The following is a 25,264-nucleotide window of genomic DNA, read 5'->3' as shown; positions in this document are numbered from 1 at the left end:
ATCGTCTTAAAACTCATAATATTCCAGCCTCGTGACGCATTCAAAGCAGAGTTAACAAAATTTCACATGTAAAACACAGTGCGAAATGGCTCGGGGAACTCGCAGAGCCATGCAGGCTGACAATAGCCGAGAGTCCACTCGGAAGGCACACACCGATCGGATCGGACAATTTTTATCGCTGGTTGGAAAATTGCAGCGGCAATTTTACGGTGTCGCACGAATAGAGCCGTTACCAACGCAGCGTCGAGCAAATTTAATTTGGCACAGTGAATAAAATGTGAAAAGTTGATCGATCGACCGGACTATTTCGCGCGGAGTATGGGTTATCGATAAATGGACGCAGGTGGTCTTTTTTTAGGTTACAGAATCGGGAGATATCTTTGCAAGATTCGACAAGAAAATTGTGGGAGGAGGAGGGGGGGGGGTGGTGGTGAGAGCATCGGAGACCGGGAGAGATTAGCGAGACTTTCATGGGACTCGCGAGCGAGGCGTCTCTCGCTCGTTAGCCTTCAGTCAAGTGGAAATAAGCCATGGGAGAATTCGAGGGGTGGTGTAAGGCGCGATGGTAAGGGAAAATAGGGGCAGGTGTATGGGTGTATAGAGGGGCACGAGAAGAGGGATGGAATGGTGTGCGCGGTTGTCGTGGATGCGCATTGGACAGGACTGAGCAAGTTTGGTTTGCGCTTGCCAACACCGTCGTCCGTCGCTCTCTCCTCTGTCTTTCGATTACTCCGCTTCTCCGTTTTGCTCTCCGCCGTTGTTTCTCCGTTGGTTGCACCGTTCAGTGCTGCTTGCTGGCCGCCAGTACGTGCTCGCGCCTTCCACGCGGGAACACCTGTTTGCTCCCGACTGTCCCGAGCACACAACCGAACGAACAACCAGCCCCTGTAGAAAATAACGCGCGGAAAACGCGTCGAAAGCGAGCAACTTTTTCCACCGAGCATCGAATGGGCCCGCGCGCGATTCCACGTGCACCCCCGTGAAGGTATTATATATATAACAATCATCAACTATAGCTCGACACAGGTTCATTCATCAAAGGCAAACGACGAGAGTCGTTTGACAATTAATCATCGAACGATTCATTTCTCGCGGAATTTTATATCTACTGTGACCACTGGTGAAAGAATCGGGAGAGAAATATTTAAGAGGATAAGGAGAGAGGGATTTAGAGATCGTTTGGGATTTCAACCACGTGCCTCGTATTCACCGGTTACGTGTAAGAAACAATAAGCGTCTTATTATCCGTTACTGTAAATTTCTTCCCTACCACCACCCCCCCCCCCTTTTTACCACGTGTAATAACGATATTTCTCAACCCATTTCTTTACTTGGCCTTTTCGTGCATGCTCGATGAAAAAAAAGCCCTGATATTATTTCTTCCCCCTTTTCAATATCACGCTGTGAGAATAATCTTACTTGCTCAGCTCTTCCTCCTCGGTCTCCCCCGAATTAGATGAAAAGAAATTATTCTTTATTTGTGCGCCTGATTATACCACACCCCTGCAATCATCTATTCCAAAAATATTCTATGGGTAATTTATCCAATTCAAGCGTCAAAAGTTTTTCCCCTGCTTTTTTTTGTACGTGCTCTGAAAAAATATTTTCAATTGTTTCATTTGTGATGTTGGGTCATTTTTTTCTGTTGCTTTGTATTTAGATTTTTGGTTTATGGTATATGTAAAGAGTTCGGTGCACTCGTGCAAATTTAATCGGTAAATATTGCCTGTTGCACATTTTGTCAAGTGCTAGTTGCCTCCATTCGCCCTCTTTCACCAATCAATAATTGTCTTTGTTGAAATTTTCTCAAACTTTTTGATTAGATTCGATTAATGCTTTTAAATTTTATTTTTGATTATTATCTAGTATAGTGTGGAGATAATTAAGGGGGAATAAAGTTTGTATTCGTCAAGGATTTTGGAGAAATGGGGGAGTTGTAATATCAAGGAAACTATGTTTATTCGACAGCTTCGACTATCTTTTGATTCGAACATTTTCAAACATAGTTCCTCAATTCTTTAACTTCTCTTTCCCCTTTCACCACTTCTATATGATCATATAGGTGGGCAACTTCCGGTCCCGCAAAACTTTACGACTAACAGGATGTTTTGAACTTTTAAGCTCGTACATCGTGACATCCTTGAACGATGCACGACTGTATTATTTGCCAGCTTGGAGTTTCTTCCAACTTTATCACATACTCCGCAATCTTATCGTTTTATCGTGCCTGTATATTTATATATCATTCTAAATTTTTACGTGTACCATAAATCTGTCGGTGTCGATAGAAATTTAAATATAGGACCTTTGATATGTTCTTATATCAACGACTTGACAATTTGTTAACTATTCTCTACCCCCTCCCCCTCCTCTCCCTCTCTCTCTCTCTCTCTCTCTCGCAAGAAAAATAAACTTTAACAGTGATTTATAAGTGGAAAAATATGCGAGTATAATTCAATTTAGGTTTTACTCAATTCCAGGAGTTTCTGGCATTTTTCAGTGATTTTATAAGAAATTAGGTAAACTGGAAAGAAAGTAGGTAAAGAATTTTTCAAGTTTCTTTTGCAGAATTAATCGCATTAACTAAATAGTCGGAAAAGAGTAGAATACACGTATTCAGTCCAAGCACACGTAACGTATACTGGTGACAGTTTCAATTGGTCCCCTACTTAGATCGTGCTCGATCTAGAAGGCCTGTTAGCGATGAAACTGCAATGGTCCGTGAACAAGCAAACGTATCAGCTAGCAGAGTGAAAAGTTTTCCAGAATTTACGTTAACCTTGCGAAGAAATTTTATACCCTTGTGAATCGAAACACCTATTGAATTACCAGACAAAACGAATATATTTATCGCTCGTTATCGAAAAACTTTCAAGGTTTCTTTAAACAAAAATTAAGGTGAAGTGGAGCAAATGCGCAGTTGCATGGAGCAAGGCGCGTTCATTTTGTTTCCTTTGGCTAAAATGCAGCGAGATTCGATAGAAATTAAATTAAATTTTATTAGAAAAAAATATGAAGAGCTAACTTTCCACTGTAATTAAATTAGTTTTTATCAGAAAATTCTCTTTTAAAAAATGATTAACGCACTTGCCAGGTAATACTGCGATGTGCACTTTCCCCACTTCATTTAAGCTCCATTCTTCTCTTGATTTCCAAGAAATTTTATTCCAAGTAATTTGTTAAGAATCCTTGGAGAGCAGGATGCTTCTGGAATTACGAGAAAAAAATGAATGTATTTATCGTTCATGATAGAAAAACTCTTGCAAAGTTTCCTTATAAAACAATTAATTGTGTTTTTTCCCCTATTGCTTTTCACGAGTTTTAAGTAAACAGTCGATTATTGACGGAAGAGTGGGGTAGCATGGATTGATTAAAGGGAATAATTTGATAAGAATTGAACGGTGCAGTTGTGCCATAGAAAATACCAACTTTCATACATATGTATATATATGTAACGAGAAATGATGCGACGGACTTAAATACATTTGGCAGCCCAATCTCGCGTAGTTCGCATTATTTATCGTGAAATTAATGTTTGCGATATAAATAGCAGTTTCCAGAAGAATGCTCAAGATCGATAGTTACTGTTTCACTCGATAAAGGCTTGTCTTTCAAGCCCCACTGAGTTTTATATCAGAACATCAGGCTTAAGGGACTTTTACACTTGATCCTCGAACACAATTGAATTATCAGTGAAATAAAACGACAATTCATAGATAAACAAATTTTTCAGTTACAATTTTCAAACTGCTTCCTCCGTATTTTTCCCTACAAATCCTGCAAGTCAAAATAAACGGAAAGTCAGATTTTAATATAACCGATAGAAATGTCAATGTAGTTAAGAATTAAAATTGCAGTATAATTAAACATTAAAGAGGATATGCGAATACCTCGTTCTTCAAGATCGAAATTACCTGCTCGATTAGTGGAATACGAACCAGACGAAGTTTTGGACGGATCGTGAAATGAAATTTAGCAGAATAACAGCAATAACTGGCTGTACTAAAATTGGATTATTTTGAAGGGAAAAAAAAACAATCTCTGCTAGAGATTTGTTTTATTTGATTGGTTGAAGCATATTGAAGGGAAGATTAATCGGAGCATTACGAAGTTGTAAAATTGACGAAAAGGTATGAGAAAGGGCAAATAAAGTAAAGCGAGGAACGGGAGACGTATCGGCATAAGGCGAAAGTGGGCGACGATAGAATTTAGGACAAATCCAGAAGGGAGAAAAGAAGAGATAGGGAAAGAGAGAGAGAGAGAGAGACAGAGAGAGGTGGGTCGAGAGAAAAATGAAGAGACTAAAACGATGTCTTCAATTTAAACGGATACGCAAACGAGGCGCTGTAAATATTAAGATTGCAGCTGCTATATTATTTGTGGAGGTTACCATTGAGATGGATTTATGGTAACCCCCCTACCCCTTGCTCGTACTTTTGTCGCGAGTCTGAATGGACATGAGAGAGAGAGAGAGAGAGAGAGAGAGAGAGAGAGAGAGAAGCTTCTTCTATGAGTTAATACGTCTGGCTTCACACTGTTCGTATTGAGGCCTGAAAACGTCGAATCGGAAAAAGAGATCTTGCGAGAAAGAAATATATACATAGAGTAGGAGGGGGTAGTAAAATAAATATATAAAAAGAGAGAGAAGTGAGCAGGAAAAATTGAGACGATACTCGATCACCGTACAAAACGAGTAAGTATTTTTTCACCTTCAGACTAATCGAATTAGTGAAAATTCATGGTTTTCTCCTACGCACAGCGCTATTATTCTGTCGCATCCTGCTATCCCGCCTCCCTGCAATTCGCTTCCTGACAAAATATCATTCTACGTTCCATCTCGTTCCCATTGACCTGATTATTCTTCTATTATTCTATTCTTTCCTCTTCTTCGTTTTAATTTACCTCGCAAGAATTTTTTTCTTTAACAACAGTTTCTTCGACTTCAAAAACCGGGCAAAGCTAAAACATTATTTTTTCATGGTAACACGGTTGGCGATTTGCTGAGGTTTTAACTTTGGAATAGGGAACACACAAACTGGGAAAAGAATTAAGAATGAATAATTAAGAGATTAGTTAGCACTGAAGAAGTTTAGTATCTTCTGGTTTCACAAGGAATTATTGCAATTGAATGGAGGATGAGAATAATGCTGGATTAAAGGCTTATGTTCATAGAGTTATTCGGGTACGTGTGCAATAGAAATAAGGACTATGAAAAGGATTAAAATTATGAGCTTTACAAATTCACTGGAATTTATTCTTTTCCTTTACATACTCGTGCACATTGTTCTGCTTTTCTAATTTCAATTGCTGTTATAGACATTGAAAAATCAGATTTGTTTTAAATAAATAATGTTTTTCTATTTTGAAATTTGTACACAAAATACTCTTCATTATTCTTTTTAACGTCTCGTAATATTTTTAGTGACTATTTTCCTTGGAAATAAATATTTTTCTACCGACACAATGAAAGAAACGCATCCACCGATACAGCTTCATTTCAATACTATCAGTAGAGTTTACTTAAATTGAAGTCATCCTTTGAACTGGAAACTATATATATTTAGTAAATGAGAGGTGAGGTTAATACGTAAATTTAATATAATTCAAAGTTTAATTGACTTGAATGAAGCGACGAAATATCTATACGAATGTTAATAGGTCTCACTTATAAATGAAGCTACATAGAGAATATTCTATCATTGTAAAGAGTAAACGTCCTTAATTGAATGGATAGAATTAATTAAAATGAAAAGTGTTTCAACGATAAATATCGACGAGCCAAACAACTTACATGGAATATCGGATAAAAGTATTATCTACTGTTCGGCCTATGCAAGCCATTCTTTTTACTTACTTTGTGATAAAATTAATTTAAGTAGAAACTGGTAGACAGTATACACAATTAACTCCAAGGTGCAAGGCGCGAGTAAAAATAATCTCACGTGTTAACGTTAAATTAAAGGAGAAAATTACTGTTCTTAAGAGCTTATGTAAGAAATAATTGGTGAATCGAGTTTATTTTTAAGGGGGGAGTATAAAAATGTTTTGATGCTGGAAAATCGTATTATTATAATTTCATAGGAAGTTTAAATAGGATGCATGGGAGTAACGTAATGTGCGCTTCAGTCTGCAGTGGGCAAAGTATAGAAAGAGGGAGGAAGGGCGAAGCAGAAAGGGATGGAAAATGGGGTGGGTAGCACTAGCGGTAGAGAACTTAATTGCAATACGTGCTGCCTTCAGTAGACACGCTTGTTCGCGTTTGTTGCATTACGCGATTAAGCAATTGGATCCCAATAAAGATCCATACTCGCCTAAACAAAACAAACGAAACATCCCCATCATCCATTAACAATATGGAAATTATTGTTCCCATCGATCACACTCGATATTCCTCTTTTTCTCTTATCTACTTTATCAATGAGAATTTGTCCTTCTCAGTAAATCACTTTTCTATTACCTCGGATATAGATCGATGATCTATATATGGTTGATCGATATCCTCGTCGATCTGTCAGTTTTATCCCTGAAAAAGCCTGTCGTATTTTCGATTTATTCCTCTCCAATTTATATTATAATTTACTCGAGTTTCATCCCGTTTAGTTACAGTCCTCTTTATTTTTTTTTTTTTTTTTTATTTGCCTTTTTGTACGAAGAAAAATAAGATATAGAGACAGATGTCACGGCGATAAATTCACAAATGTGTACAAAGTACCAATCGTGGAGTAAAAAGAAACTATATCAATGCTGGGCGAGTCCTCGTTGTAAAAAGTTTTGCAAAATTTTGGCATTAGAGCACCGATCGATGTTTTCGAGGACACATTTTATTTCTTCTCCTGCCATTTCTTACTTCACGTGACGACCAGTTTAAAACTTAAATTGGAACAAGGAATTACATAGTAGTTGAATTATTCGAACGTGAAACGTGTGAATCACGCGGGAGAAATCAAATCTTTGCCATGGAGTTAATTCTTTTTTTTCCCAATTGGAAATAATTCCATATAAATATATTGCGCTTCACTTTCTTTCTACAAGTGGACCTTATAGCTGCAGATAATAATAATAAGAGTTGGCGAGTTAAACTAAAAGGGATTCATATTCCATCTACTACTGCTTCGTTCAAAATCTAATTCATCTCATACTTATAATTCAGCAAGAGAAGCATAAAAAATGCTACGTTGAAAATTGTATATAGGAAGGAAGAAGATATTCCTTTAAAGTAGAATTTCAGGCATCGCTAGTTCAAAATGTAACAAAGAGACACAGTTTCATCCATTTACTTCTTTTAATCTCCCACTTTTTTTTTAACACTGAAAACTAAGCAGCGCAGTATGCCCCAATTTAACAAAAGAGAATATAATAATAAAATAATATGACGCCTCGTTAAAATTATTCATTAAAAATTCTATAAAATTCATAAGAGTGGAATAAAATTGTACCAACTTGACACCTGTAAAATGATAAGAACGCTTTGAAGCATGATGAGACAATACTCATTTTTGGGTAAAGAAAAAAATCATCGCGTTATTAAAGTGCACCAGGAAGATTTTCATTGTCGAAATTGAGTTGGGCATTGGGTTAAAGTTCATTGTTTCGTGTATCCGAGAAACAAGAACAGGGCACGACCCATGATCAAGAGGGTTGCTTTGTTATAGCTATATACAGATATGTCAAAACTAGAGGCGTTACTCTCCACGACTCTTGCTTTAACAATGAAAGCCTTCAAATCTTCACTGGTACATAAGACGCGTTTCCCTTTATTGATCTAGTATGATAATTCTTGCGAGATAGGCATTCATTGTTCTTCTCAGTTTCTATGTTCGTGGCATCAATAATATGGTTTAAACTTTATTATTCGCGATAAAGCTTCATTTCTCTCTCCCTCAAAATGATTAAATTGTCAACCAAATTTTAACTACGCTCCCATAAAACCTAATTGCCAAGTTCCAAGAAAAGTTTTGATTTACTCGTCATGGCAGCTGTTTATCCAATGTAAAAAATTGTTCATGAGTCATAGAAATTTTCCAGTTTTTCATGGAATAAGGGGGGAGGGGTGTGAGATTCCACTTCTGTACTGCAGGCGTTTGATTGGTGAGATTCCAGGGCAAACGGTAGTTCGAAGCTAGCCACTACCCTGGGAAGGGACTGGAAGCCCAGGCTACTAATCTTTCCATGGTCGTGTATAACGTACAATCAAGTACTATTCAAGAAATAGTGTGACGTCGTTCGATCTTCCTCTGACTTTTAATTAGGTTCAAATCGAAACGCATCAAAGACTCAAAGAATCCTTCCACCCATATAACTTATTCATCCCTCGCAATACGTCATCTGGCTTCCATCAAGGAACCATCAATTCCATTGATAAATCGAAATCATACCCTCAACAATTCAAAAGGGGCAGCATTATTCCAAATAGACTCGCTCTACTATAAATCAAACGTGCAATACTATTAGTATCATTGATAAAAATGACAGCTAATCGCAGTACCACAGCTAAACAATTTTGCAAATTACAAAGTTTGATTACATCCTGTTTTTAATGAGTTATTGGGGCTTGATAAATCTCTGTGTATTGTTGTGCTGAACAATCTCGTGGTCCGAAGTGGAGTTATTGTTCTTTCTTTTCAATACGAAAAGCCAGTAGAAATGGAATGCTTTATTCAGTCTCATATACCAAACTCTTGCCAGCAGTTTGTATTCCAGAAAATATTACTTTTTTATCTTATGCTTTCTTTAATTCTTTTTTTTAAGAAATGTTTGATTTGTCTATTAAGAATTTATTGAATTGTGTTTATATTTTGCATATAATTATAATAGTAGTTCGTGTACGAGAATCACTGCAAGAGCAAGTAGAAATCGACCGTCTCGTTCAGACTCACGAGAGGCAAAATCGCGCGACTCGCGAGGGTCAGGCTCGGTTCTAGTAGAAATGGACCGCTTTGTTCAGTCTCGTTCGAGTTAAATTCGCAGCGAGACTCTCGATAAAATTTCGTCCTGAAAATATTGAATTTTCCAGCACGTTTTGCAACAATTCCATATATAGTCTGGTGTTAATTATAAAAGTGCATTATTCATGGGCATATCATGAGCCAGAAATTTGTTGTCGATGGAGGTGATGAAGTGCGCCCTGATGTGACAGATCATTATTAGCCCCGCCAATGAGAATTTCTGCAGTCGTCCCGCTGCTGCATCTCCTCTCTATATAATTGTACAGCTGATGCATTTCAAGGTTCCAATGAATTATTAAACAGTAAAATACGCATCGTTCCGGGCTTGATGCTACCATCAAACACCACATTATTAACATTATAAGTGTACACACGTACATTTTACGTGCCACTGCACAAAAAGTTCTAATGAAACCCAGTCTCGAATAACTTTATACATGACAATGTTTTTTATAGGGCCTAAAGTCTATATTTGATATAAGTCGTGTTTATTTTGAGCTTACAGGCACGCTGCACCCCCTCTCTATCCATTAATGTTTATAACAATTTTAAATACACATTTGGCTAATACTACAGGGTCTGTCGGAAAATTCGTATCAAGAGGCGGAGACTTTCCCCCACTCCAAGCCCTGTACAGGGGGCTAAGCGTGCAATAAGCCTCGGAGAAAGAGAGAGAGAGAGAGAGAGAGCAAAGCTACTCATATCGCTTCTCTGTCACTCTTAATAGACTATATTTTTCAAACGCAGATTGATAAAATTCATTGACTGATCTCTGCCTCTCGCTCGCTTCTATTTGCTTCTCTTTCTAGCAGTCAATGAATTTGATCAATTTGTGTTTCAAAAAGAGAAGCTACTAAGAGAGACAGAGAAGCAACACGAGCAGCATTGCTCTCTTTCCCCATTCAGTAGTTCCTTGTCCCTCTCTCTCTCTCTCTCTCTCTCTCTCTTCGGCCAATCACGCTCTCAGTCCCTACTACGAAGCTGGAAGCAAGTACTTCCGCCTATTGATACGAATTATCTGATGGACCCTGTATGTAGAGAAAAAGATTGTTAATAAAGTCCATAGTATCGTTTGCACATTAACACCAAAAAGAATGGAGGAACGAACAAAATATATCAAGTATGTCATTAAAACCTCTTTGATTGGATGCAAGTAGTTGCGATATGGCACCGCGCAACGGGTCCTGCGTGACGGAAGCAGGCTCGATTCGGAGCCTCTCGTCGGAGGATATGACGGCGGCTGCAAAGTCCAGAAGAAAAAAATCCTGCTGGGCACGAGCAACCGATCCTGCGAGGAAAACGGGTCGTCGTCTCCAATTGCTGCAGTTGCTCGCACTGCCCTTCATTCCAATTCTAGCGTTGATCATCCAAACGGCCACTACGCTTCACGAGATTCTTATATACCGCCAGGAAGTTTCTGAGATCGAGACTCAGGTAAAGTCGTTAAATTTATATATATAGCACGTGGACTTTTGTTTCTTTTCTGCAATTATTTAAATTTATTTTTCACTTGTTTTTGCTCTGTCCACATTTTTCTTCTTTCTCCCTCCTCTTTATTATAAATATTTGCTCTAGTTTGCTCTCCGCACAAGACCAGAATAGTCCATTGATTCTTCGCCAAAATGCATTCAAGCTACGAAGCAACGAATAGACTTTGTCAAATTTAATCACTGATGGCTGACGTAAGATCGTTTATCTTGTTGCAACGAATCGATCAATGGAATTACACTCACTTGTCGAAATATTGAAATAGTGATGGGACTGACAGGGTAAGATAAATTTAAGAAACAGACAAACAAAGAAAAAACACAGTCAATTAGATAATGTTGGTATAATTCAAGGAGGATTGATTATAGTGCAAAGGGAGAGGAGACGAGTAAATGCACCACACCTTTATTCAAGTGCACGCTCGATCCTCTCTTCAACGATATATATATATATATATATATATATATGTACACCACTGGACACTATTATCATTTCGTTTCATTGCTAAAAAATGTTGAAGAGATGACTCGTTTTATCAAAAAATTCCAATTGCACGAAATTTCATTCTAACCGAAGAATTGAGACACTCTGTTTTTGAGAGTTATGTAAAATGGAGATTAGCACGAAGTTATAGGTAGACTTTTAAACTGGATTTATTACTTGTTTATGAAATGGAGAACGTAACGCGTGTACTTTTTCTGATGGATGTTCGTTTAAAGCTTTATTTGCCAGGGATACGCGAAAATGCACTTTCCTGATAAAAGATTGGAGAGAGTTCGGATATCGCGCGCGGCTTCGAAAGAGACGATTTGGATTAAATGCGATTACGGGATCGAGCTCATGAGAGCTCTGATGAAAGTGGCACGAAATCTGCGAATTGTCGCGGTGAGCTAGAAAATCCTCGTAAAACTGTCGCAACACACTCATCAAATTCTCACAAGCGTCTATCCAATTACTAATTATCAACTGATATAGTAGGTATTGTTCGCACGTCAGTTTGATTATTTTATCACTTTTTTCGCGAGAATTCTTTCCACTCTATGGTTTGGAGTTTTAATTGAAAAAAGAAATTCTATATATAGAGTCAGGAAATAATGTAAAATTTCGTTGGTGTGGCTCTTGTTGACATCACGTACTTGACAGAAAATTACTGCGATTGTTATAGGCGCGAACAAATATTATACTTTGGTGTCTTTCACCAGAGCTTCGGTGGAAGCTTTGTTCTTTCGAGCAGGCAAAACGTGATTTTGTTTATTTACAAGCGGAAAACGTGCATTCGATATTCGAGTAATCCTATAGGACGTGGCGATTCTCATAACTATAGTTACAGTGGTATATCCTTTGTTAGAGGTTTGTTGTAACATGGTCGTAATTACATTTGGATCACTGTACAAAGGCTGTGATGGGAAATTGAATATCGATTCATGAAGTATTAGACGATCGATAAACACCCCGTGCTATAATGATTTCTCATGTGAAAATGCTGGATTTCTCTTCCCTTTGCCTCTAACTTTAAAGTGCTTTCAGAAATGGTGCATGGAAAGCTTTAAAATAATATTGAAAGAGGATAAGGTTGATGTAGATCATGTGTATATAGTAATAGTGGCCTTGACCTAGGTATACTATATAGGTACCGTTGGTTCAACTATTATTCTCCAATGAAAATTGGAAAAGAAAAGAGGCTTTGACCATTGGCTAATATTTACAGTGGGTAGAAATATATGTGTTCGATGGCACTTTTATTTGCCATTCTCCAAGGCTTTACCTGTCCAAGCAATTCATATATATAGCTTCATCCTGTGTGTCATAATTAAAATTTATAAGAAACGTGTAAACCTCGTTTAAATGATCTCATTGTCCTTTTCCCATCAGACTACATTTGAGTCTGTCATAAACATTTAATATTTCTACAATGAAAAGTCATTAATTAATTTCATCGTTATTTGTTTCCCCTTTGCACACAGCGTAATAATTAAAACAATCGTAAAAGTCAAATCTCTGTGATTTCATTCGAAAATGAGGTGCTTTTATGTGAAATAAAATTTGATAATTATAAATAATCGTAAACACAGTAGTGGATCTTAAATATTTTTACAAAGAATTGCATTTAATTATTCTTAATTCACGGGTGTTTATACTGATATAGTATATGATATCAGGAACCTCGTATTCATTTCCTTTTGTGCAAAATTCTGAAGACTTTTGAAAAGAAGGATTGAAACATTCCAACGAAGGCCATTAAGGTACTTGGAAATACAAGTAGGTACTTGGTTTAAACTTCCAAGTACACGCCACTCTATTCTGTCCACTTTATCTCGGTGCTTCACACAATTAGTCCTATCTCCTGCCGGAAGTTGCTTCGGATACTGGAATGACACAGAGTCATTATAGCCTGTCTACTTTTTCTTCGCTCTTCAGTTTCCTTTGTAAATAGAAAAACGTTGGTGAAGCAAAATAAAAGAGACGAGTAAAAAAAGCCATCAACATTTAAATTTCCAAGCATTTTCATCTCACGTTAATAAATTGCATTGTCATATTAATTATTGGAACTAATTTAATTACGATTTAATTTCAGGTAACAATAGCAACAGATTTGGGCAAAGTGGTGACACGAATGCAGCTGGAGAGGTCCGAGGTGGCTTTTTTCATCTACACAAATGGCAGCACTTTACGGTAACTGATGTTTTCCAAAACTCGATTGACCCAACTTTCATAGATTTTATTCATCTCGTTGCAATTTGGTGATTTACGCCAAATTTAACTCTATAATATCACTGCGCAGTGATTCGTTATTCGTTCGAGCTGAACATTCTTCCTATCCCAATAATTCGAATGAAAGTATCATAATTTTCAATTGCAAAATTATTCTTTGTCCATTTGTTCATGCTAATTGAGAAATCAGAAATGAGGTATCTTGAGAGTGTTGTATAAATTGATGATCGGAAATAAGAGTGATTTCCATGTGCGTTATGCAATAATTATTTCAAAGTACGCAGCTCGCAGCGTGGTAAAGCGAGCTTTATAATTTGGATGCGATCTGTTAAACTCGCTGATCTTCCGTGTAAACGTGACCCAGGGTCTGGTAGCAAGGCATTTTAGCCACTGGAACGAACCCTTTAACTTATCGACCAATGAAAACAGATGGGTCGGACGGTTCTCCTAATGAAGAACCAATACGATCCTCCCGAAGCCTAGCTTCCTTTTGCAAAGCAACAATGTACACGGAATACTCGAGCAGCAGAAAAACTCTCTCGCTTAATCAATTTAACTTCTTCCCCTCAATGGGGCTCTCTTTTTCTTCCTTCCACCTTACGATAGGATTTCGTTTCAATTGATTCGAGATCAGCGATTTCTCGCCTATCCGCAATTTCTCGCATTTTCACCTCTCCCACCTTATCGTCCGGCGAGATTGAGTTTTATTCAGCCTACCAGTACGTCTAATTTCATTTTATCAATCCTCAATCACCGAAGCGAGAAACGCGATATGATCACATCCTTTTTTACCTCGAGGATTCAGTACAACGTGTTCCAATGGGTTTTATTTGCCTTTCCAGATCGAACCTGACGCAGAGATTTGCCATAACGGATCAGGCACTCAACAACATGACCACGTGGCCGTTGGTCTCCGTTCCGAGGGACGACGAAGAAAAGGCCCAGAAGAATGACATACTCAGCAAGGAAGCTTTCCAAGCACGCTTGGAGGATTTCAGGTAACGCGCGCGGGCTCGAAGGGCGAAATGTAGCACGATGCTGCGACTTCCTCGTTTGTGTGCTATGACGTCACTGGGCATTGTTTGTGACGTCATTAAGAGAAACGAGTTGGCAAGCTCGAATCAAAAATTTATGGCCAGGCTAATTATAAGCGTCCCTCGACGAATTACTTTTTAAATAGATTCATGAAAAAAGCAGATTCTCAATGCGGGCCATCGGGAATCGTGTAACCTTGTTGAATTTTTAGCCCCAAATAAATTGGGAGCCCCCCCCCCCCCCCTCCCTCTTTCTCACTACCACCGCACTAACTCCATCATTTATTTGTCGCCACGGTCATCACTCTGTTTGAAAATGATGGAAAAACTGGAAAAATCTAATTCAATTTGCATATCTACCTTTTGGATATTCTTTTGGTCCATTGGGAATGCGAAGTCTGCATAGCTGCTTTTGCGCTTGTTGAATTTCTCTCCGCAAGCCCGATAATGGATTCGTTCGCTCGTCAATAATTTTGAGGTCTTCGACTTTGTCCGGCTACAAATATAAGTTTCGCGCAATCTCAATGGACATATTCACGAATTAATTAACAACTACCCCAATTAGTTGGAACGAGCTTTTGTACCAAACTAGCGTTAGCTATATAATTGATCAACTAATGCCAAAGTTGTATGGCAATCTCGCAGAACTTGCTACAAAAATTACGCAATAAAACTAATTGACCGGTATTCGTATATAAACTAATTAATCTACAATAACACGATCGAGTATTTATTCGCTGAAACATCGATATGGGAGCTTATTAAGCCTTTTCTTGTTTTCTCTACGCTTAGCTTTACTCCGTTCCTTTCTGGAAGTGTTTTTTTATTCACGAGGAAATAGTTTAATGATTCTAGAAAGAATTGTAGAAAAATAGCTGGCAATATTTGTGACTGACCTATCGAAAACAATAAACAATTCATTCGACTAATGGAATCTTCACGTTTCTTTTTTCCTGGGCTAATTGTAAGGGGTGAATATTTTTTAATCGTATATAGCTCGTATATGAAAGCACGAAGTGTAATTATTGGCCTGATAAAATTACTCGCGGATTAGATAGTATTTAATGTCGTTGCGTGACGGATCGTAATTAATTTGACGTTTGGATAAAATATGAATATCTAGAGAAATGAAATGTAGGGGACAAGTTGAACTACATAAAATGTCATCGTGCAACGTATCAGAGAAGTGAATGGAAACGACTCTTTGCCTTTAATTTATTTCTCCATTTCAGTTTATTTCACAGAACACTGGTAAATAAATAGTTTATGTCTATATAACTTCCGGAATTCCAAATCCTGTGTTGTATTTTAAATAATTGAAAAAATCATCTACTCGTGAGATTGAAATTTGCTTTAACCCATGGCAACTATAGAAATTAGTTTACGTGAATATAAAACACACACGAATCAAATGCATCATATATATATATATATATCAAGGAGTATTTATAGGAAGCACGTTTATCATTCCGCGAAAGTAAAAACGACGAGGAATTTTTTATTACTCGCGCGTACGTCCAATAAATCGATAGTACAATAGAGTATCGACATAAAGGATGATGTGCAAAATTATTAGAAGACTCATGATGTACATAATTAGCAGTTTTTATTATAAACATATTTATTATACATCAATTTCTTAGTTGATCATTAATGTGACACTGATGAAATTTTGGAAGAACATACACGTGGCATTTTTAGTGTTGTCAGGAGCTATAAATGATTAAAGATTCGTTCAATTTTTAATGGGTATAAATCTTTATGAAAGATCCTTATATAACAAGTGGATTTCTACATCGAAATGAACCGATGGCGGACAGCCAACAATCCTGGAATATTCCAACCTTGAGAAATAAGCTCCTGCGTTACGTATATTTGCAGACTAACAGGTCCTTGTGTCGATAATGAAATTCTAAACGCCATCGTGTTTGCCTCTTCCTCCCTGTGTATATAGCCTTGAGTTTTAAAAATAGACAAAAAAAAATCTATAAAAACAATTAAAACACAATACTGTCATCAAACTTTTCATCTATCAAAAATATTAAAAGCAGCTGCGTTTGTCCTAAAATCTTTAGAATTTTAAAGTGTCCTTTCAATCAACTTTCATTTGTATTAGGCGTTCAATATTTTTCAAGCTCACAGAGGCAAAGATTTAACGTTAAAGCTTACGTCGAAAATTTTGCGTAGGGGTGTAAATTCCAGCGCCGAATCGAAAAAGCTTTCCATGTTTGCCTTCGATGATATGAACGATGGATGATGAGGTTACCACACATGAGCGGGTGACCGCTCATTTGGAGCAGTGAGCTATATTTTTAGACCCTCTCTTTGGTTAAAACACGTTCGATATCTCACACTTTCGTGTCACCTGGATCAGTTTCCCCTTGTAACTCCGAAGGTCTGCTCATTAGGGTTATTATCGATGGACACGTGTAAACTCCAAGTTCAATACGTCATGCTGATATACGAAAACTGTACAAAATACAATTATATGTCTATTTTATGTATATATAGCCAATCGATCAATTGTTTAATTCGTAGAAAGAAAATCTATTCGGAAGGGAGCAGCATTGCTGAAGTAATGGCTTGGTACACGAGTGTAAACGCTGCAATGTTGGATCATCTGACGAATCAGATCAAAGAGACCGATAACAGTGGCGTTTGGAGGTGAGTTCGTTACAAGAGAGTCAACAATTTTCACACTCTCGAAAAAGAGTATCTATTTCTTCTTATTCGAGAAGTATTAATCAAGTGTCAATCCTTTAATGAGTCCCTTCAACGAGCCATATAATAATTCACGTTGATAAAAATTGCAAAATCATTCTTAAGAATCAGGATTTTTTTCTCAGATACCTCATAGCTTTCAAGAATCTACTAAGGAGTATAGAAAGCTTGGGAATTGCCTCGGTTTACGGGATCAATTATTTTGGTCGAGGAACACTTCCAAATGATAATTACATCAGTTACGTACGACACGAGGCATTGGGCTATGATTTGCTAAACGGTTCTCTCACCTACGTTCCAACACTGAAACGATTATACGCGGAGCTTACGCGTAGCATGCCTGATTACGATAGAATTAAATCCAGGTATTGAAATCTCGACCGTATAGCTTAGTTGATATAATCCAATATGATCCTTACTAAACCGTTCCTCTCACATTTCTAATATATAATTCCCACAGGCGAGACGAGATCTTGAAAAACCAAAAACGAATGATAAGCGTGGATGATGCCATTGCTTACTTCGACTCTATGGCCACCTACATAGACGAGCTACGAAAGCTTCAACGAGAACTGCGTCACATGATAAAGTAATTACTCTTCGAAAATCAGAATCATAAATTTCTCAGGAAATAAATAACGTTGCACGGAGCGAAATACTCTGCTGAAATTCGTGATCCAGATTGATGTGTCCACACGGGCAAACTTTCGAAAGATCGATATTTATGTGCTTGCACGTATTTTTGCAGGGAATACGTGAACAAGAATCTGAAGGACGCCACGAACAAAGAAGTTGCTGGTATAGCTATACTTGCCATTGTTTTGCTTATATCTCCAGTTATTATTATGCTTGTTCGCACCGCAGTGGGAACCATACAGGTTGGTATCTTTTATTTATCAAAGAAAGTTTATTCGTGTCTCGATGGTTAAATAGAAGAGGAGTGAAGGAACGGTAATGGAATTATCTTAAGGTGGGCGATTTGCGAGCTTATTTTGTCTCGACTACCTCGCGTGGAAGAAATTTTCGTGAGCTTTTCTGGCTTTTGTTCTCCGCGGAATCTTGCAGACATCGATATGCGAGCGCCATTACTCCCAATAAAAAGAATATCCCGCGCGCTTCAGACTCAATTTACCTTCAATTGGATTACAATTCGATGACATAATTCTCCTTCCACCGTTCCATAGTTTCCTTCTGCCCCTCGCCCTATTAATAAAACCAGCCACAGGGACTGGGTCAAATGTTATTTGATCTCCTCCATCTATCATATCGTATTATAACATCTGCAGTTCTCGAATTCGCTTATCCAACTCCATTCGACTTTATTAAGTAACCAACTTTGATAGAACAATGAATATTAGGATTATTACCCTCCTACCTATGCTCGTTGGGAAAAATGCTGATTACTCTTGATACAAATGCACTCTCGTTGCTTTCAGATCTATGCGTCCAATCTGGCGGAGAAAGCTCGAGAATTGAAGAAGGAAAAGAAGAAGAGCGACTCTCTATTATTTCAGATGTTACCACCCAGCGTTGCACAGCAATTAAAGCAAACTCAGCAGGTATTTTTGATCCTTTCAACGCTCGGTATAATTTATCAAACATCACTGTATATATATATATATATATATATACATAAGCCACGATAGTATAGGGATAATGGTAGCGGTGCTTGATTAAGATTTCAAGCGAATTGGGGAGTTCCGGAAATTCCATGGTTTGCATCCGGCTGCTACTATAATCTCCTCTACCACATGCATGTGTAGATTGAGTATTCCACGGCTAGCAGGAATATTCGTATACTGCACACACGAGACCATATAGTGCTCTGTCTGGTCCTATCCCATATCCAATAACCAAAACTATGCACGTGTATGCTTCATAGCTAGACAAACATAAACGTGTTTTTATACCACTAGCACATACCCAAACTCTACTCGAATGTGATTTATATCGGGATACTCGATCTATAACACGAGAGAATTTTAGTCAATTGCAAAATTTCTACAATGTCCTAACTCCATCAGGTACCCGCAGAGTATTACGAAGCTGTTACTGTTTACTTCAGCGATATCGTAGGTTTTACCGAAATAGCAGCGGAGAACTCTCCCCTCGAGGTCAGTATAATTTTGAAATTCACAAAGTACAGTCGCCTCGAGAGTCCAGATTAAAGGATGCGTGTTTCTCTTTGAACAACAGGTGGTGACCTTCCTCAACTCGATTTACAAGTTGTTCGACGCCCGAATCGAGTGTTACGACGTTTACAAAGTTGAAACCATCGGCGACTCCTACATGGTCGCTTCTGGCCTACCAGTTAGAAATGGTAAAAGCACCAGACCCTCGCCGTCTTGATCCCCAATGTGCCCTGCATCCTTGGACCATGCTGCGGAGCGAAATCTCTCGGGTTTGCTATTTGAAAATAACGTAAAGAGCCGCTTCGCAGCGATTATTTATTTCGTACGACTGCACGATCCATATTGCGAATTTTATACACTTAGGAGAGACCGGAGTCAGTTTTAACAAAACGAGAGTCACATTTTTTCCGAGGATCCTACTGATGTTAAAAATTTCACAAAAATTATGATACTTATACTGCATATTTATTTTTATTGAGCTGATATTTTAATTAATCCGTATGTGCAAACGATTGATTTAGTACCATGTGTAATTTGTTACATTCGACACTAAGTGGATTTTAATTCTAACACATTGATAGCAACTGTTACGTACACGTTATTCCCATAGTGTATGCATGGACGCGAGAGTAGTTGAAGATGCTTCGGTAAACCGAGTATGTTATCTAAAGGTTAACATTACAGTAAGGAACGAAATTTACAGTAAATTAACAAAATAACAACGATTAACCGTTTTATAAAAATTATATTCTCTTTGTAGAAAACAATTTTATTTCTTGTAACATTTTAATGTTTGCTTTATCAGAATGATACTTATTGCAATATGTAATGAATTATTGTTGACGCGATAAAAGCATCTACCATTTCCTTATCCAATTAGCACCTTACAAACGGCACCAGTTTATTTGTTACAATTGAAACTCTCTCTCTCTCTTCTCATTCTAAAATATTACGTAATAAAAGTTCGTCAATGTAATTTTATATTTAAAAATCGCTCGACATTGAAAAATTTACTCCAATAAATGATGATTCCACTCATGTTTCGAATGTCAACATTTGCACAATAGTAACTGAGCAATTCAAAGTTAAAGAGCAAGTGACATATTTACAAAAGAGTTCAGAAAACCAATCTTCTCATTTCTACAAACAGTGTCTTACGATTTGCAGCTACAAACTATTGAAACTACAGCTTCTTATATTAATATCGAAGAGAAGTACTGAACCACATTTTAAATTTCTTGAATAGATAGAGCCACAAATTTGAATGTTACAATTGATTCCAGTCTCCCCTACATGTATATAGTATATCTATATATAGTTCTCTGTCAGCACAATTAATTTAATTCCATTCAGCGATATTTTCTTAATGCGTTTGATGCTCTTCAACCAGGTGATAAGCACGTTTCGGAAATAGCAACGATGGCTCTCGACCTGCTGGCAGCTTCGTCGGTTTTTCAAGTCCCAAAGCGGCCGGGCGAAAGGCTTCAGATACGAAGCGGGGCTCACACTGGTCCGGTCGTGGCAGGAATAGTAGGAAGCAAAATGCCACGTTATTGTCTCTTCGGCGATACGGTAAATACCGCCAGTCGCATGGAATCCACTGGCGAAGGTATCTCCATTTCTCTCTTATCTCTCTAATTATACGTCTATATATACATACACATATATAGACCTCTCACTGTAAAAGAAGCTTTAACGAAAGAATCGTACAGCCCTCAGAATCCATATTAGTCTGGAGATGAAAAAAGCCTTGGACGAAGTGGGTGGATTTAAAATGGAGCATCGTGGCCTAGTGGACGTCAAGGTAGGACGAGTTTGTTTTCTTAAAAATCTGATATTGGTGCTCCTTAAAATTCATCGTACATGTATACATAAGAATAAATAATTCGAGTGTCATAATATACGCAGAAAAATTGTACAAGTAGCAGTGAATCGTCTGATTTGCATCATATAGGGCAAAGGAATGATGGACACATATTGGCTAGAGTGCAAGGATGGAGGAATAGCAAGGGCAGCTGAACTAGATGTTCCGACATTCTTCGAGGACGTTCGGCCAGTATTTATGCGCCGACTCAGAGAGGAGGGCACTCTCTGATGCGAACCTTACTCCAGAAGGGATCTCTGGTACCTGAACAGACGGCCGAATCCGTGCATCATCCGCCTGTCTCAACCGAACCTGATAGATCACCTGAAGAGAATTCCAGCGGCCGGAACCGGCTTCCGAAAGAATCGACTGTCCCATCCAAATTTGCACATAACACCGGTGAAAGTGGCGCCACGCTCTCAATCGAGCGTCGAGTCGCAGGACTCCGTTGGTACCTACGACGGTACCAGGTCCACCACTCCCTGTCCTGTTAGTTACTCGCCGAGTCAACGAAGTCGTTACTCCCAACCGAACCTACCAACCCTCCTCGTGTCCTACGAGAGGAAAACTAGCGGCTCCTCCGATAGAAGGATTCGAATGTCCCAACCGACCTTGAACTCCAGCTTCAGTGGTATCAATTTCCTCGGGATGAACCGCGGTGGTACCAAGCTGTCCTACAGCAGCCTCAGGGCCGCAGCTTCCGGTGACAACAGCATAAACGAGGAAGAAAGACTCTCGACACCGAACGTTCACACCTTGATGTGCAGCAGTGCTGGAAGTGCAGCCAGTGCGATAAGCGAAGGAGGAGCACCAGCTTTCCCCGAGAGGTCGTCGTCCAGACTCTCCCAACCGGATGTAGGAAGAATCCTCAGGCATGAAATACCAGCCAAACGCGAACGTCTCTCGCAACCAACCCTGGTAACCGGTGATTATTATCCTGTGCGAGGCCAGCAGAGACTCTCCCAACCTTGTCTCACGGCTTCGAAGGAACTGCCGACCATCCTCCACTCACCACTCAAGCATAAAAGATTCTGCCCTCCACCGGCTACAGCCATCACCCAACGCGACCGGCTCTATCAACTTGACTTTGGAGCCTCCAGATACAGGAACCTCAAGGACATCAATAGTTCCACCAGCAAGTTCAATCGCGACAGGTTCTCCATTCCCGAACTCGAGACTCAGAATGATCTGAGACTGATGGCGGGAACGCCTAAGCAGAGATTCAGTCTCGATAGCCAATTGAGGAGGGAGAGCAACAAGTCCGTTCTACTACCGATCGCGAGTTCTCCAATTTCCGAGCATCAGACTAAGATAGAGGAAGCTGGTACCAGTACCATTACTACCGCTACCACCAACGGGACCACTACGACAACGGTGAACGTCCCGAAGAAAGGCAGGAACCCAGCAGTTGGCTTGGGAAGCGTTATCGTGGCGAGCACATCGCCGATCTTTCCACCTGACGAACGCCAGATACTTTCACCGTTTGCGCAGGTCTTCGCACAAACAGCCACCACCACATTAGCGCCCCAGTCTAAACCCGCTGGTACCGCCGCTTTTCCGGCGCCTACATCCTCCGCCGCCTCCAGTTTATCCGGTGTTCTCGGCAAGGTCGGTTTGGTCGTAGGCAACAAACCATCCGCCATTGTCCCTCCGCTTCCCATCAGGGAGAGGATGTCGGTTCCGGAAATCAGGATCTCTAGTCTGCGTCGTTTGCTGGATCCTCCGACCAGACAGAGGCACAGTATCACCGGTAATCTCAAGCAGAGTCTTCTTTCCCCTGGCAGAGCCCACGAGATCGTGAGGAAGCCCAGGTACTCCGTCGACGAAGCCCTCGAAAGGCTCAGGAGGGAAGAGGAGAATGAGATCAACGAGGAGGAGAACCGTCGTAGGGCACGGAATATCCTCATAGAAGAACCGAAACACATTCAGCGACACTATTCTTACACCTATGATACCAAGGATGAAGGGACGATACTGGGGAAAATGAGCAGCGTGCCGCGCAAAAAGTACCTTGAGAGCAACTTTGACGAGAACGAGCAGGTCATCACTACTGTCATTGAAACGGATGTGCCTATCTTTCTAGCGCCCAGTCCGAAGCACGCGAAGAAGACTCAGGTGCTGCACACCAGCGAAACTTCAAAATGGCTGAAAAAGTGCTTGGCGAATGATGGTAGAAAACTTGCTCGACAAAATCTCTTCGAGGGTGAGAAAGAGCTTTCCAAGGTTAAGAGGAAAAATAGCAGGAAAATCTCACTGGAGTCCCTCGAGATGCAAAAACAAATGTCCGAGAAAAAAATTCGATCGAGATCCATGGGCAGCAGCGAGAGAAGTCCTTTATCCAAGATCTCTGCCACCAACGTCGACCTTAAAGAAACCTACGTACGAATCGTGGATTCCGATAGCAACCAGCAAAACAAATACCAAGTCTCTATCGAATCCAATTGGGCAAAGAACGATCTAAAATCCATGTATGATGCAACCCAAGAGGACATGGTGGATTCCGATGATTCAACGTCCATCTAAAAATTTTAAGGTCTCCAATAATTTTATCGTACCTTTCAAATTTTTACTCTTTTCAAATTTCCAAGATTAGCCTCAGTTTTTTGCAGTATTACGAATGTTTTCTATAACTGTATTTACAAGTAATAATAAGAATGACGTTTCTTCATCGTGTATTGAGAAAGATAAACAATATTTAACAAATTCTTTGCAAACTAGTGATTTCCGTTTTTTCTTTTCTTCCATTGCGCAGAAATATATTTCTCTCAAAGAGAACAAAAAAAATATTACTATTTCAGTATGCGTAAGAAATAAATATAAATATATGTATAAATATGCATCGTATTTAGTGATTATTGTAAAAAGAAAACCTAAAACATATAAAATGCAACCGAAATAAATTATTTTTAATGTGGTAAAATACGTTTATATATATATATATATATAGAAAATAAGACCTCTGACATAATTAATCTTTATGCCTGCATATATACGGGGTCTAAAAGACTCCAGGCCCCGCTTCAAATGAATTTGAAAGATTAGTAAACAGACATTATTTTCTTATTTCTACTTTACGACAGAACAATTAAATGTATTTAGTTTAAATTAATTTTTTGTTCATATTAGACTTATTCAATGAATTAAATATTATAAATTCAAAAATTGTGTTAAAGATTTATTTTTTTTAAGGTTTTTTCTTCAGTATTTGTATATATCATTATTTCAGTATTTTTACTAATAATATTTTTTGACGTTAATCAAGGTAGATATTTTTTGTCAGGTTCTTTCCTTTCCAAAAAAACGCTCCTTAACTTCATTCTCCAAAAGAGATTCCCTTTTCCCATACCAATTCCCTTTCACCCTCAACAGCCAGTAGTAAGAGCAGCGATGTGCTCAAGAATGAATGACGTAGCACAAGTTTTGTTCGTTTCTTGTTTCTTTGTTACTTTTCGAAATAATTATTTGTTTTTGCTCCAAGAATAAATTAGGATTATAAAGTAAAAAAAATATACAGTCTTTGCTCTGTTCAAGCCCATTGCAGTGTCCTTCATGAGGTACTCCTGTTATCACAAAAAGTAATGGATCTAAAGGAGTAGGTACCTCGAAAATATCTTTTTTCTAAAAATATACATTTACCCTATTTCATTTCTCATGCTCTCTTATCAATATTTTGTCAACCAATTAAAATTGTTTTTTAATTATTATTAAACACATATTTCTATAGTAGATTATTTGAAAAATAGGCTGGTCTAGCTTTTTTAAATAGTAATATAAGATATCATTTTATTTATGCTTTTTACCTCTACGTTTATCAATTTGCGTTAATATCAGGTTTTTCTGATAGAAACAAGTTAATTTAAAATACGCAGAATATTTTTATGATTTCTGTCAAATGCATATTCTTGTAGCAAATTAGCTGCAAAATACGCTAGTATAGCTTTTATTAAGATAAACAAACACTTTATTAATGTATTTCAATTTTTGAGTTAACAATTTCTGTTCAATAGTAATTATCCTATATTGTGGATTGTATGAAATTACGTTTAAAAAAATTGGACAAAAAGGTCACGTCCCTTAAAAAAATTATATTGGTGTATTTTGTAGTTAATTTACTACTAAAATATGTACTTAATATAAATTTAAAAAAATGTATATTATAATAAACGTGATTCTATTAGAAATCACTCTGCTTTTGACACATCTTATTACAGATCTCGCTTATCCCCAACGTGCACCGAAGCTTACCGAACTCACCCGATTAGCCGAAGCTTTTTACATGCTATGTAGTAGTGTGACTCGTAAATTGGTTCACACAGACAGGAGCTCTGTGTGTAAGTATCACGTGTTGCTGTACTCAAGGAAACGTAC

At 38.3% G+C, this 25,264-nt stretch overlaps 2 protein-coding genes across 2 annotated transcripts; both read left to right on the top strand.

Annotated features, from left to right (window-relative positions):
- The first annotated feature begins 807 nt into the window (after positions 1–807).
- Positions 808–21,260, top strand: LOC136774487 (uncharacterized). The gene is made up of 14 exons (XM_066728815.1): positions 808–1,219; positions 10,103–10,379; positions 13,009–13,106; positions 13,988–14,143; positions 16,718–16,843; positions 17,026–17,265; positions 17,361–17,489; positions 17,649–17,778; positions 18,337–18,459; positions 18,925–19,014; positions 19,097–19,220; positions 20,423–20,641; positions 20,745–20,836; positions 20,987–21,260. Exons 2-14 carry the CDS (start codon positions 10,110–10,112, stop codon positions 21,125–21,127), a joined length of 1,938 nt encoding a protein of 645 aa, XP_066584912.1. The 5' UTR covers positions 808–1,219; positions 10,103–10,109; the 3' UTR covers positions 21,128–21,260.
- Positions 21,128–24,665, top strand: LOC136774488 (uncharacterized). The gene has a single exon (XM_066728816.1). It carries the CDS (start codon positions 21,494–21,496, stop codon positions 23,417–23,419), a length of 1,926 nt encoding a protein of 641 aa, XP_066584913.1. The 5' UTR covers positions 21,128–21,493; the 3' UTR covers positions 23,420–24,665.
- The last annotated feature ends 599 nt before the right edge of the window (positions 24,666–25,264 follow it).

This window comes from Prorops nasuta, unplaced genomic scaffold (assembly GCF_024137725.1).
Source record: "Prorops nasuta isolate Cenicafe-Biocafe unplaced genomic scaffold, Cenicafe_Pnas_1.2 PNAS00006, whole genome shotgun sequence".
NCBI classification, from domain to species: domain Eukaryota; kingdom Metazoa; phylum Arthropoda; class Insecta; order Hymenoptera; family Bethylidae; genus Prorops; species Prorops nasuta.
This window is presented reverse-complemented; position numbering and strand designations above follow the sequence as displayed.